Source organism: Thamnophis elegans, chromosome 2 (assembly GCF_009769535.1).
Source record: "Thamnophis elegans isolate rThaEle1 chromosome 2, rThaEle1.pri, whole genome shotgun sequence".
Lineage (NCBI taxonomy): Eukaryota > Metazoa > Chordata > Lepidosauria > Squamata > Colubridae > Thamnophis > Thamnophis elegans.
Genome location: NC_045542.1, coordinates 35,934,561 through 35,948,321, shown reverse-complemented (window position 1 = coordinate 35,948,321; position 13,761 = coordinate 35,934,561). Strand labels below are relative to the sequence as shown.

The window sequence follows — 13,761 nt, the reverse complement described above, 5'->3', positions numbered from 1 at the left end:
AAAAAAAAAAAAACAATTTATTGCTTACACAGCTAGGTGTACCATATAATAAGACCAGACATTCACTACATAACAAGACAGTTGGTCTTGTCTGAGCTGAAGTTTAACATTATAGTATAATAGTATTTTCCTGCAACAGATAGTTTAACGCAGTTTTTTCCTATCCAAATTTAGGCCACTTTTAATTCAACCGGGGATTCTCTGGCTGATTGTGACTGCAGGTCCTGGAATTCATAGCCTGCAGAGCTTTTGAATATGTGGATTGCAAATTCTGGGATATGCAGTACCCCCTATCTGAAGGTACTGTATCTCTTTGGGCAAGGTTAAAGGTGGATCTGTGGAGAATGCAGAATTTGAAGCGGTGAACTTTTTTCAGCTCCAACTTTAACATCTATGGAGACAAGTGGCTCACTGTCATCACAATGTAATCTTCAGCCCTCTCAGTTATGCACAAAGGGATATGCTGCAACGATAGACAAGGCAGCTGTGATGCTTGCTAACCCCTACCTATCTACAACAGGAGCTTTGATGCTGGGGAAAAAAGCATGCTTGCAACTCAGATAGCCCACATGATGATAAATGACCCTTCTGTGTTCAATGCTGGCCCATCTGATGGCCGCCTTCCCATTTGTAGCCAACCTGCTTAGTTTTTCGCCACAAAAGGATTAAGCTTCATTTTATTTCAATTAAAGCTTATATCTGGTCCAGCATTCAAGGCCTGAGAGACTTCCAGTGGAAGCATTCACAGTAGATACAGGCATGAGGCTAGAATGCCAATCACACACACACAAAAGCCGAAAATTTCTGGAGCAGGGGTGGCTTTCCATGGCCCCGACATTAATAATAAAAAAAGACCTTAAACAATTATGAATAGTTGGGGGAGGAAAAAATATAGTTTTCTCTACCATATTGCATAAAAAAACCATATATGCCTAAAGCATCCAATATTTACCAATAATGGAACTTAATTGGCCTGTTAGGAAACTGGACAATACTTCTGGGAGGCCCTTCCAAAAATCTGAGTGGGAAAATTAGGCAAAGTGTTTATGAAGTCCACCCAGTGAGGCATTTACTACTCCAAAGCGAACATGAATGAGAAGAAGACAGACAGGCTGTATGAATATTCTTGAAGTTTGAGCTTCGGATTCAGAAGATTGGCTGCCCCATACTGGTATAGCCATGGTTCTTTCCTGGCTGGGCTAAACTGAAAAAAAATTCATCAAGGAAAAACTGATTGGATCCTATGTGGAAACCTATTGCTATGAAAGAGCAAAGCATAACGCATTACAGTAGTCATTCTGAATGACACACACGCTCAAAACTCAAACAATCCTCCTTCACACGCATTCACGCAAACATACAAAGTTGGCTGCTGAATGGAATATGTGGTCCAATAGTGCCAACTCATATTGCACTTGAGTGAGGTACGAAACTGAGTTTTTAAAAAAAATGACTCAGAACCTGGCCTCTTTGGACCACCGGATTTTGTGAGAGAAAGGAGGCCAGGGTAGGTATGGATTTTAAGACACATGTAAACAAAAGGGAAGGGGAAAAGCCCCCAATAACAGAGAACGGCAGCATCTCTTAACATGATGAGGGACACAAGCTCCATCTCCAGCAGGCTGAAACTTCATCTTGCCCCCTAGAAATTAGTCCAGCAGCTCAGTTTATTTATTGGTCTCAGTCCTTTGTCCTCTTCATAACCTACTTCTGATGCCTTTGATTGTTTTTTCTTTTTAACGAACTGCACGTTCTCTTGCTCTTGCCAGAAAAGCACCTTAATAAAAGTCTCAAAGGCCTTTTTTTGTATTGAAACCTGTCCTTTCTCAGGCTTCCGTGAGGCAGGAACAAGAGGCCATGCGACTGAAGGACGCGGCTTCTTCATTTCACAGTCCTGTCAGGATGTCAGTCAAAACAAGGATCAGAACAAGGAAGTTCCTGACCTCCTCACCCTTCACTGATTGGCTCAGAACACGAGCACAAAGTCAGAAAGGTCTATCCACAGTCAATGCCAAGCTCAATCCAGGCACAACTCGTATTTTAGCTGAGCTTGCTCGGTTGGTAAGACCGGGTCACAGGCAGAGGCAGCTTGTGGAGGCCTAGAGAAGAGAAAAGAAAAGTAGTTGATCAAGTCAAGCCTGCAGTCTCGTCCTTGGCTATTTAGGCAAGAAGAAAGCCAACGCGACACAACAATTTTGTTATTTGTTGCAAGCCACGTGCCAAAAGTGGTATAAGAGAGGCCAACAGGTTTAGCACAACAAAAAAACAAAACAAAAAAACAAGCCAGCATGCAATCAAGGCAGAAAGCGCTTCTTAATGGAAAGCAGGCCAACTTAACAGAAGTTCCAAGCCTTTCCCAAACTCAAAAGCTTTGCACGCTCATATGTATACACCTATATACTAAGCCCAACTGGCTTAGCCCTAGCTTTCTGAATAAATAACAATTGACAGGGATCACATAAGACACTAAGTTTTTAAAAAAAGATATCATAATTCAACGCCATGTGTGAACAAGCTACTGGCCATCCGAAAAGAAGAGGCTTCCAGCCCTAGGCTACGCAAGAGACATTCCTTTCCAGGTTGATCAGGCCCCCAGTTGTCTTCCCCTCCTCATTCTCAGAAGACACCCAGACATACTTACCAACTGCCCTGATGAGTTCTGCCTGCACAGCCCAGGTGAACTTCTTCACCAAGCAAAGAGTTGTGAGTCCGGCAAAGAGCATATTATAGAGGAAAACAATGTAGAAGTTTCCCAGCCAGTTAAATCTCCCGAAGTCTCCTAGCAAGTCAAATCTTGTAATCCCTGAAACAAAGAGGAGAAGGAAAGAGGCTGACAACCAGGGACCAGAAATATACCTGTCTTCTAATCCCAATCTTGGCTCTTGTAGGAGGATCAGATCAACTACCATGACATTTCAAATCTGGGGCAGAATTGAGCACCTTCACAAGTTTTGCTTCCATTAAAGTGTGTGTGGTGTGTGTGTATATGTAAGTACACACATATGTATATGTATCTATATATCCCATTTGGCGCCGAAAATTTAAAAAAGCTTTCGAAGGGAATTTTAGTGCTCTACCATTTCTTGTACATTTTCGGAAGATGTACTGGCAGAAACAGGATAATTATATTAATCTTTTTTTAATTTACCACAGTATTTAGGTTTCATCTGGGCAAGTCTTTTCGTCATTACTATAGCTCCAGTTTTTACAATGAGGCTACACATTTATTTGACTGATCAACCTGATAGGTAGATCCAGGAAGCTACAGAATAGATAACTCTGTAGATAAGAAAGAACAAGACTCACCCAACGTACGAGACAACACAGGGAGTGCAGAACTCAAGACCAAGAGGGAGACGCAGTTCCCAATGATCTGCCAGAAAATACAATTGAAAACAATGATGTGCATACTTGCCACTGGCTGCCTTCATCTCACACATTCAATCATACACAAGAATTTACTTATTTACTTATGTATCCCACTTTTATTTTTTAACAAGTAACTCAAGTTAGCAAACATACCTAATACCCCTTCCTCCTCCTCTTTTCTACATTACAATAATCCTGTAAGGTGACTTTGACTGAGAAAGAGTGGCGGGCCCAGTTTTCTCTCCACAATTGGAGAGTCTTCAGCATCTTACACATCCTTCGCCTTGCATGAGGAGATCCAGAGACCAAGTCTTTGGCAAAGAGCATCTCTCTATGGTACTTCTGCTCCAAAAGGCAGGCAGTCCCATTTGACTGCTGAACACCAGCAATATCTGGTCTGTCAAATAGCTACATGTGATGCATGGGGATTTCCTCCTTAATCCAAAACTGGGGCAAACCAGAGCCAGTTCCCCGGGAGATTATGCTGCCAGATTCAGTGACAAATTTCCTCCCAAAGGCTGTTTTTCAGGCTTGGTTTTGGAATTCTTTGGAGATTTAAAAACTCAGAAGGGGAGCAGGAAATCTCTGGAAGGCAAATCACTCATATCTGTTACCCTGTGACAATATTCCCAAATTGGGATTTGGGTACATTTAAAAGAGTTGGGGAAGACTGTAAGAGGGAGGCTCAACTCTTTGTCTCCAGTTTCTCTTCTCACCCTTAGAATTACGAAGATGGGGGAAGGGGGCTGATACCCCCTATTTCAGTCAATCTAAGTATTTTTAAAGCACAGCTAGCAGACCCATGGAAAGTCAGGAAACTGTCTTTCAAACAATGCGGATGCATAACTGGCTTTTGAACAGAGATCATTATAAGGCAATAAACACAAGGGTTCCTCTCTCAAACTAGAAGCCCTTTCTCCGTCTCTGCTAAAATTCACTCATCCCATTTCTCAACTAGGTCTCTTTGCAACTCCACATGCCATTCTCTACCAGAGATTGTCCCACCACCTTGCTTCAAAATTCAAAGCTCTCTAACTATTACAATTCTGTAAACCAGCATTTCTGGAACCATCTATTCCATCTGTCCAACCTTGGCAATTTTAAGACTTGTGGACTTCCCTTTTCTTTCTTTTCCCTACACTTTTCTTTCTCCTTTTCCCTCCCCTATTTTTCCTACTGTTTTACTTTGTATTTTATATGATTAACTAATTAAAAAATAAAAGACCCGTGGACTTCAACTTCAGCATGGCTGGTTGGGGAATTCTGGGAGTTGACGTCCACAGGTCTTAAAAGTTGCCAAGGGTGACACCCCTGATCTATTCAAATATTGTAACTGCTAAAAAGATTGTTCCTTTTTGCTGTGTTTCTAGCATTCCATGAACAACATTTCAACTAATGGTTTGGAGGTTTTACTAGTGAAAGTATGTAATAATAAAATGTTATAGGACAAAGGCCTACCTTAGTCATGGCTGTGTTGTGTTGTTCAGGCAGCAGTTTAATGAAAAATGGGGAGCTATAGAATCCCACAACAGAGGAGATCATTAAATAACTGAGAAACGTTAAGGAAGAACAGAACAATCTTCAGCTTATGTAAATCAATCAATTATTCACTAAGTCTGCATTACTATGACTATTATTCTTCTCATCGTTCCTATCACCCATCTTCTCCCACTTATGACTGCAGGACTGTAACTTTGTTGCTTGTATCCTTACGATTTATATTGATATTGTTTCCTGATTGCTTATTTGTACCCTATGACTATCATAAAGTGTGGTACCTTATGATTCTTGACGAACGTACATTGTCTTGTTATGCACACTAAGAGCATATGCATCAAAGACAAATTCCTTGTGTGTCCAATCACACTTGGACAATAAAAATTTCTCTTCTCTTCTATTAAATTTTATGTTACAGATCTTTTGAGAAAAGAAAGAACACAACTACCCATATTATACACAGATTATGCAACATTATAGTAAAATGGAAGCTGAAAGGAAGGAAAATTCAGCAGAGTAAAAAAGGAAAAAAATCTTTGCAAATGACAGCGGTGGGTTCAGGGAGATGCCCCCTTGGATGGCGTCAGAAAGGTAGCAGACTCATGGAAGAGAAGCCTCTCAGTATAGTAGTAGTTACAATAACAGAGACAGGATGAAAGAAAACCAGAACAGGTTATTAATCACGAGAGGATCCAACAAAGGGGGAAAAAAATGTGAAACAGACCAATAGAAAAAACTGAGTGTTTTCTTACTAAACATGAACAGCATTAACTGCACCAAGAGCAACAAAGGAGATTCCAGTAAGGATACAATATCAGAATGACCTGCATGGCTGCTCCAAAAGAGCCAAAGACAGAGAAAGAAACTTTTCCAAGTGGTGCATCCTGCAGAAGGAGAAAAGGAATTAGGTTACGTTGGGGAGGGAAACACGACAAAAATCTATGCTTTTCTGCACATCAAAAGCTCAGTGCTGCAGCCCAAACCAAATTCTTGCTGGGGGAATCCTTTTCTATAAATGCCCTGCCATTCCTTACTGTCATAAAAGTTGGGTTTTAAAGTTGGTTGACGAGCTTAAAGTCCCTGCTTAGCTCTTTGCATTTTCCCATCATCAGAAGAAACAGAATATATGGCTCGCCTCCCCGTAGCCTCTCCCATGGGAAGGAGAAGCTTCTTTCAAATGGACAAAGGGAAGTCAATGACCATCTCCCCCTGGAGTTCTCTGTAGAAACTCTCTGCCTCTGTTCTGGAGGATTGGGGAGCTCTAAAACAAAATAAGAAGATGCAGAAAGGAAAGGAGGTAAAAGGCATAGGCAGCTGAGTTTCATTCTCAAGGAAACCTGCCTACTCCATGCACTATGTATAATAGTAGAATATAACTTTTGTTCTCTGGGGCAAACTACACTCCTGGGACAAAAGCTTATAGCAGACTAGAGCAGGGGTCTCCAACCTTGGCAACTTTAAGACTTGTGGACTTCAACTCCCAGAGTTCCTCTTAAAGTTGCCAAGGTTGGAGACCCCTGGACTAGAGCATTTAATGGTCCCTGGGCCATATCTGGCCCTTTGGCTGTCCAGCTTGCATCGATTGCTTTGATTTTGAAGGCAACTGCTATTTTTTTTTTTCCAATTTACATGTGTCTCTATGCATACTTATGTACCTTCACAGCCTATTGCTTTGGCCCTCCACAAGAATCCCAGTATCTTATATGTTTCCTTAGGAAAAGTAATTGCCCATCCGTGGCTTATAGGATACCAGCTCTCCCCTAGGGAAAGGAGGATAGACGCTGGATTCCTGAAATAGGGACTTTGCCCCAACTTAAAGCAATTGTGTACCATCTGAATGATCCATAAGGACATCTGACAGAGTCATTCATCAAACTGCCAAAGAAAATCAGGCACAAGAAAAGTAGAAAAGCACCAAGGAGGTATCATCAGGTACCTTTTGCGCCCTCACCTGAATTCCTCGAGGCATTGCAGCATCATCCAACAGCAGCTCCAGAACATGGAAGCAAACAACCAGAACAGAGATGCCCTAGAAAATACCATGTAAACACCTGAGTATTAGGTGAAAGGTAAGAGATAAGAGGTTTCCATGCTGCATTCCTGAGCTTCACCTTAAAGAGCTGTACAGTAGAAGCCGTTTTGCGGCAGTACATTAGAAGCCATTTGAAGGCACAACAGGCCGTATCGCAGCAGAACACAACCCCCGAGGGGTGTTAGGGCTGTCTTAGCCTCACAGTATTTGTTTCCAGAGAGTAAGTAGCCATCTGTGTACAGAGTTTGGTTGAAATTGCTCGAGGTGTTCCAGAGTTATGCTGGAACATACGCATGCGCGCACACGCACAAAGAGAGCCATTTTTATATATAAAGAAAACAATTCTAAAGTCTTCAATAACCTTCTCTGGAGAAACTCTTTGCTGCCCCCTAGTGGCTACTCCATTCAGGCCGGGATTACCTATAATACTGCATAACTTGTTCTATTACAGCAATTACTTAACCTCAGCAAATTTAAGACCTGTGGATTTCAACTCCCAGAATGCCTCAGTTAGAAGGCATTCTGGGAGCTGAAGTCCACATGTCTTAAAAGTTGCTGAGGTTGAGAAACAACTGTATTAAGCTACATATACATGTATCTCTTTTTGCTACTTCACAGTTTAACAATACACTGTATTCTTCCGCATATAGAATAGATGTAAATAAAGTTCAAAGTATATATTTAAAAACAAACTTTTAGGGATCATTTTCAGACCATTTTCCTGACTTCAGGAGGTTGATATGGCAAATCTAAAGGCTGGAAATGGGGAAGTGAAATTCCCAAAAACGGGAATGCAGAAAAGTTGGAGAGGCCGATCTGTATGAGGGACAGGGAACGTGGCCCTTCTGATGAACAATAGGAATTACTGTCAAGTGTTATTTGGATGGCCGCATGCTGTTGATAAAATACTGTTAAAGACTGATATAGACCAAAATAGAAATTTACAATTAATTTCAGCCCCAGAATTTACCGTCAATGACAGCAGAGACAGCATAGCCAATGGATAGCCCAGGTTCCTTTGCCAAGCGGAAGCTTTGCGGCGGGTTTCTGCCAAAAAAGGAGGGGGGAAATGCACAGTTATAATACACAGAAGTTATATTGGACTAGCCGATAACTTGGCGTTGCTCAGGAATTTATTTATAGGGGGAAAATGTCCGGACCAAACGTAATTTCTAATGTTGGATTTTTCCCCTTACCAGAGAGAGCCCCTTGTGGAGTACTGTGAAGCCATTACCATGACAACTTCACTGTAGAAGCCATTTTATGGCAGTACAGTAGAATCCATTTGAAGGCACAACAGGCTCTATCTTAACAAAACATCACCCCGAGGGGTTTTCGGGGTGCCTTACCCCACAGTGTTTGTTTTTCAGAGACTGTCATCTGTGTACCAGGTTTCGTTGAAATTGCTCGAGGCATTCCAGAGTTATGCTGGTACACACACACACTCACACGTTTTTATATATATAGATGAAGGATGACAATTTTCCATGGTCTCTTGAGGCAATTCTCATTTCCAAGATAACCTCATTTAAGCTCTTTTCCCTCCTAAGGAGAACAACCTCACTGCAATAGAGCGAGGTCCATTGACCTCCAGTAAGATGTTTGCCTCCAATAAAATCAAACCTAATAAAGAAAAGGAGCCAATACTAACATGGGTTTTACACATCCCCCCCAATCTCTTTTTTTTAAAAGGAAAAAAAAGTATGTGGATCACGGGGAGAGAAGCCTGAAAGGCCCAGAAGGAAGAAGAAGCAACCATCGTGATCAAAAGCTAAAACACTGTTCAAAATTATAGGCCTCAATCCCAGGCACTGCATATTCAATCTTGTTATGGTTCTCTCAAGTATTTCTCCAAAAGATAAGGACCCGGCATCTTTGTGGTGTTAGTTCTTAGGTTGGAGCCATCTTGTCTCCTGTGGCTCCATCTCAAGTTTAGAAGATGAAGACAAGTTCCCCTGTTCCCCTCCATAATTTTAATACAGATCCCAACAGATTGTAGATTACCAAGGTTATGGCCTAAGCACCTGGAAGGCATCCATTTCCTGCTCTAGTTCTAAATGAAGCATAAGCAGATTTAGAATAGCAATCAAGAGTGAAGCAGCTTCCCTGCTGTGCCATCATAAATTCTTAAACCCAAGTCCTGGCAGGTTTCTGAAAAAGCATGGAAAGGCATCAGGGGTGGGTTGCTGCCAGTTCGGTGTGCGCAATTTTGCATGCATGCGCTCACTTTGCTCATGCACACGCCAGACGTGTGCTACACGCACGTGCACAGTTGCCCATAAATTGGTCCGCACATGCGCAGAACATTTGAAAATGGAAAAAAAAACATGCCGTGCCAACTGGGGAACTGGTTCGCAGGCATGGCAGGCCTGGGTCGCTGCCGCTGCCGGTTCTGGTGACCCAGGCCAGCAAACCACTATCGGTTCAGCCGAACCGGTCCAAACCAACCTCTGAAAGGCATATGTAAGAGAGAATGTGAATGCATCTGGGAAAATCTTAGTATGCCATTTATATGGCAGGAGGGGAATTAATCTGAGTACTCCCAGGCTAGCATTGCATAAATGTTCGATCTATCCATAATTTTTTAAAAAAGCAGTGCTTGGTGCAATAACGGACAGAACACAAGGGATAGGAAATAGGACTGTTTTGATAAATAGAGGGGCAACAGAGTTATCTCCACGGACGAAAGAGCAGGAGCAACCAGCTTCTTTCCACCGTACATTTTATTCTTACCCAGTGTTATCCTGTGTGCATGAATGGCTAGGTATTGTTGTCTCAACATTTCCATATCAAAATTGAGCCAGCAGGAGGTTTTCCCTGAACAACAACAACAAAAAGAGAGTAAAGAGATAGAACCTGGATCAGCCTCAATGCCCACATGCAGCAAACTCCTTGTCGTGGCACCAGGGTACAGTCCTCTATATAGGTAACCCTTATTGAATGACTCCTCGCTCGTTATCTGTTCGAAGTTACATTGGAGGTGAATGTGGCAGATGTACAATGGGTCCTCGTCATTGCAGCCGTCACAGGGTCATAATTTGGATGCATGGCAATCCCTCACAATTACAACAGTCACAGCATCCTTCAGTCATGTGATTGCCACTTGTAACCTTCCAGGTGGCCTCTGACAAGCAAAGGCAATGGGGAACCCATCAGGAGATGGCAAATAGCAATCATGTGACTACAGAATGCTGCAGCCATACGGGAGTCATTCAGCAATAGCAAGTGGGACCGCTGCAACATCCACCATAAGTTGGCATGGTCACACGATACGATGCTTTACGACTGCATTGCTTATTATTAAGTGAGAATTACCTATAATTGTCCTTTCAAAACATGTTAAAAATGGATCTCCTCTGGAGATCCCTTGTAGACTGCTGTATGTAGGCAGCCATGATGATTGCTGTATGTCAGCTCTGTCATTTCTGAATGGATTTTATATAGAACTAATATTTATTGTAGAGGTCTTTATAATTTAGTTGGTCTGTGGTGCTGTACACCACTGAGAGTCCAATACAGATTGCAATGGGATAGAAAATAGATGAACGGATTGTCATTTCAGCTGTCTGCTAAATCCAAGCACAAGAATTCCCAAGCCTCAGCTCTATCCAGCCTTAAATGGGGACCTACCAGAGTTGATCTTGCGAGAAATGGCAGCTTCCTCAAATCCCGTGCAGCTCAGTTGCTCATCTAAATCCTCCAGGAGCTGAAAAGGCAGGAAAAATATACTCAGCTCCCTACTGGGAATAAAGCTGTTTGCTTTAACCATTCCAGAAAAAATGTATTTCTACAGCTGATGCCTTTTCTCTTTCCCAATCAACTAAGTAAAGATGCAGAGTAGGTGATTAAGAACTGGTTTAACATATAGACCTGTGGGATTGGCAATAATGGCAGGGATTTTTAATCTGCCAAGTGTTTTAACATCAGCAACAATAGCATGTTGCTTAAAGCAGTTTAGGAGAAGGAGGAACAACAGGAGGAATAATTGCAATGGATTTTTCAGGTGGAAGAATGGTGCCTTTATTTCATTCTACCAGTCAAAACAGTTTTGGGCAACAAGTTATGTAATGCAAATCATAATACCCAATGAACTAGATTTGAGAGAAAGAGGGAGGGAGGGAAGGAAGGAAGAAATGAAGGAAGGAATTGATCTTGCAGTCCTGATGTGTCTCCACCTCTCCTTGAATCTATTCTTACCTCTGGCCCTGCTTGTTTCACTTTCTTCCCGAATAACGGTTTGATCATAGTTAGCTAGAAAGGAGACCATCCCTACTGCTTGATTTGGTATCATAAATGATGATAATTTCCCTAGCCCTTTTTTTTGGAACTAACACTAGAAAGGCTGAAGCTAACTCACCCTGGGCTTGACCAACAGTGTCCCTGTGACAGTGAACATCCGTGACAGACCGAAGGGTGTACACACTGTAAAGAATTGGAGAGAGAAAAATTGCGATTAGCCCCAGCAAATAACTCCCTGATGATCATCTCTTGCCAGAAGGTGGCACTGTTCTCCACAATCTAGGAAAGTGGATAGGTTCTGCCAGGAAAACAGACCTCTCTGCTTGCTTTGCTGTTTTATCATGCCAAATGCCATCATTTGTCCAGCACAGAGCAGTTGTGGAAAACAGTTGCCATTCTAGGAATCCAGCAGGTTAAAAATAAAAAAACGAACCCAAGTCACCTCTTTCTACAGGGCAACAGATTATTTGAGTTCGGGCTCTTCCAAGTTATTACCTTCACATCCCCGTTATCTACCATTTCCCTATTGCATTATTCAAATAGGCACTTTTTCTTTCAAATGGTTAGATGATGGGAGCCACATTCCCCAACTCTTTCCAAATGCTTTAGAACTGCAACCCTCAGAATTCTGAGCTAACATGGATGAATGTTGGGGTTCTGACCTATAGCAATAGCAATAGCAGTGGACTTATATACCGCTTCATAGGCCTTTCAGGCCTCTCTAAGCGGTTTACAGAGAGTCAGCATATTGCCCCCAACAATCTGGGTCCTCATTTTACCCACCTCGGAAGGATGGAAGGCTGAGTCAACCCATTACCCTATCAGGTAATGACTCTGCTGGCTAGGAATTCTGGGAGTTGTAGTCCCTAAGAAGTTAGAAAATGTTGCTGTGCTGGGTCTCAACTGATCAGCTCTAGGAAACCGTAATACTTCTGTAACAGACCATATCTACAACAGACACTGTCTATTACCAGTATTAACAATTCAAATAAGGCAGCAGGTGATAAGAACACTCCTTCTGGGTCCCAAACACTGAAGCAGCAGACAGAAGTGAAAACTTACACAGGAGCAGGAGGACACCAAACAAGGAGATGCAGGAGTAGAGGTAGGGAAGGTAGTATTCCCAGAGATCTGTGGGAGAAAAAAAACAATACAGTCAGGTTACAGCCCAGGAGAAAAGAAACATGGACCTCTAGGTCTATCTAGGAAATATCAAGGATGTTGCTGAACTTCAAACCCCAACATTCCCCAATCATCAGAGCCAAGAACAAAGGGAAGCTGGGAACTGAATTCAGCCATCTCTGACGGCTCCTAGATTGCCCAGGACTGAGCTGCAGATCCTACTGAATACAAAATAAGAGACTATCAGAAAGCAGGAACCAAACTACTGAACAAGGGCCATCTGATCACATTTGCCCCAAGTTATTACTTCTAAGATCTAGATTTTACTCAGGAGCTGAAGGTAGCACATAGCAATAGCAATAGACTTATATACCGCTTCGCAGTGCTTTACACCTCTCTGTAACTGGTTTACAGAGTCAGCCTATGGCCCCCAACAATCTGGGTCTTCATTTTACCCACCTCGGAAGGATGGAAGGCTCAGTCAACCTTGAGCCTGGTGAGAATCGAACTGCTGGAGTGAACAGTGAGTTAGCCTGAGATACTGCATTCTAACCACTGCACCACCACGGCTCTGGGCTTTCCCTCCTCCTATTTCCCCCCACAGCAATCCTGTGAGGTAGATTGGGCTGAGAAAGAATGACAGGCCCAAAGTAACTCACCCACTGAGTCTTTGTGGCCGAGGGGGGACTAGAATCTTGGCTCCCTCTAAGTTCTACCAAAACTCCTTAAAACCGCTACACCATGCTGGTTCTTGCTCTCAAAGCATTTCTGAATTGAGCAAAGACAGAAAAAGGTCCTTTTCTGTCAATCCAGAAATTATTTCCAATGCACCACAAATCATACAAAGGGTTGTTCTCATCTCAAACATCACTGCTAGCCAGAACTCGTTCTTCTGAATCTGCAGCTGACCGAGCATCCAGTCATGTGTTTCATTTCCTCCTTGGTTTCCATCAGGCATGACCAAGGGACACTAGGCTATTAGAAGCTTATTGTTTATTCGCTGGAGAGGTTTGTCTTTCATGGAGAACCTTTGGGTTGGAAGCACCCAATTTGTTTGTTGGTTTCATTTGACTTGTATGCTGCCTTCGTTATTGTTTATAAATAACCCAAGGCAGCAAACATACCCAATAGTCCTTCCTATTTTCCCCACAACAACAGCCCTGTGAGGTGGGTTGGGCTGAGAGAGAGTGACTGATCCAAAGTCACCCAGCCGATTTTCGATGTTTAAGACAGAGCTAAAACTAGACCAGTGATAGCAAACTTTTTTGGCACCAAGTGCCAAAAAGGGAAGGTGCAGCTTATCTGGCCGCAACAGGGAAGAGGAGCTGCACAGAGCGGACAGGCCCCCCTGAAAATGAACTTCCGGTTTCCAGTGCGTACATGCACACCAGCCAGCTTGTCTTTCGGGTTTCTGGGGTGCATGCACATGGGATGATCAGCTGGCCTGTGCGCATGCTTGCCCCAGAAGACCAGCTCTTCCAGTTTCCAGCACTGCCGCATGC

At 42.7% G+C, this 13,761-nt stretch overlaps 1 protein-coding gene across 1 annotated transcript in view; it reads right to left on the bottom strand.

Moving 5' to 3' along the window:
- Window positions 1-13,761, bottom strand: part of LMBR1L (limb development membrane protein 1 like) — a 37,498-nt gene continuing 23,737 nt past the window's right edge. Inside the window, exons 7-17 of the mRNA XM_032210038.1 lie at window positions 12,200-12,268; window positions 11,256-11,320; window positions 10,529-10,604; window positions 9,632-9,715; window positions 7,869-7,945; window positions 6,818-6,895; window positions 5,677-5,750; window positions 4,828-4,918; window positions 3,307-3,373; window positions 2,642-2,803; window positions 1-2,099 (exon numbers count right to left, since the gene is read on the bottom strand). Of these exons, the coding sequence (XP_032065929.1) occupies window positions 2,041-2,099; window positions 2,642-2,803; window positions 3,307-3,373; window positions 4,828-4,918; window positions 5,677-5,750; window positions 6,818-6,895; window positions 7,869-7,945; window positions 9,632-9,715; window positions 10,529-10,604; window positions 11,256-11,320; window positions 12,200-12,268 (902 nt within the window). The 3' untranslated portion in view covers window positions 1-2,040. The remainder of the gene's footprint in view (window positions 2,100-2,641; window positions 2,804-3,306; window positions 3,374-4,827; window positions 4,919-5,676; window positions 5,751-6,817; window positions 6,896-7,868; window positions 7,946-9,631; window positions 9,716-10,528; window positions 10,605-11,255; window positions 11,321-12,199; window positions 12,269-13,761) is intronic.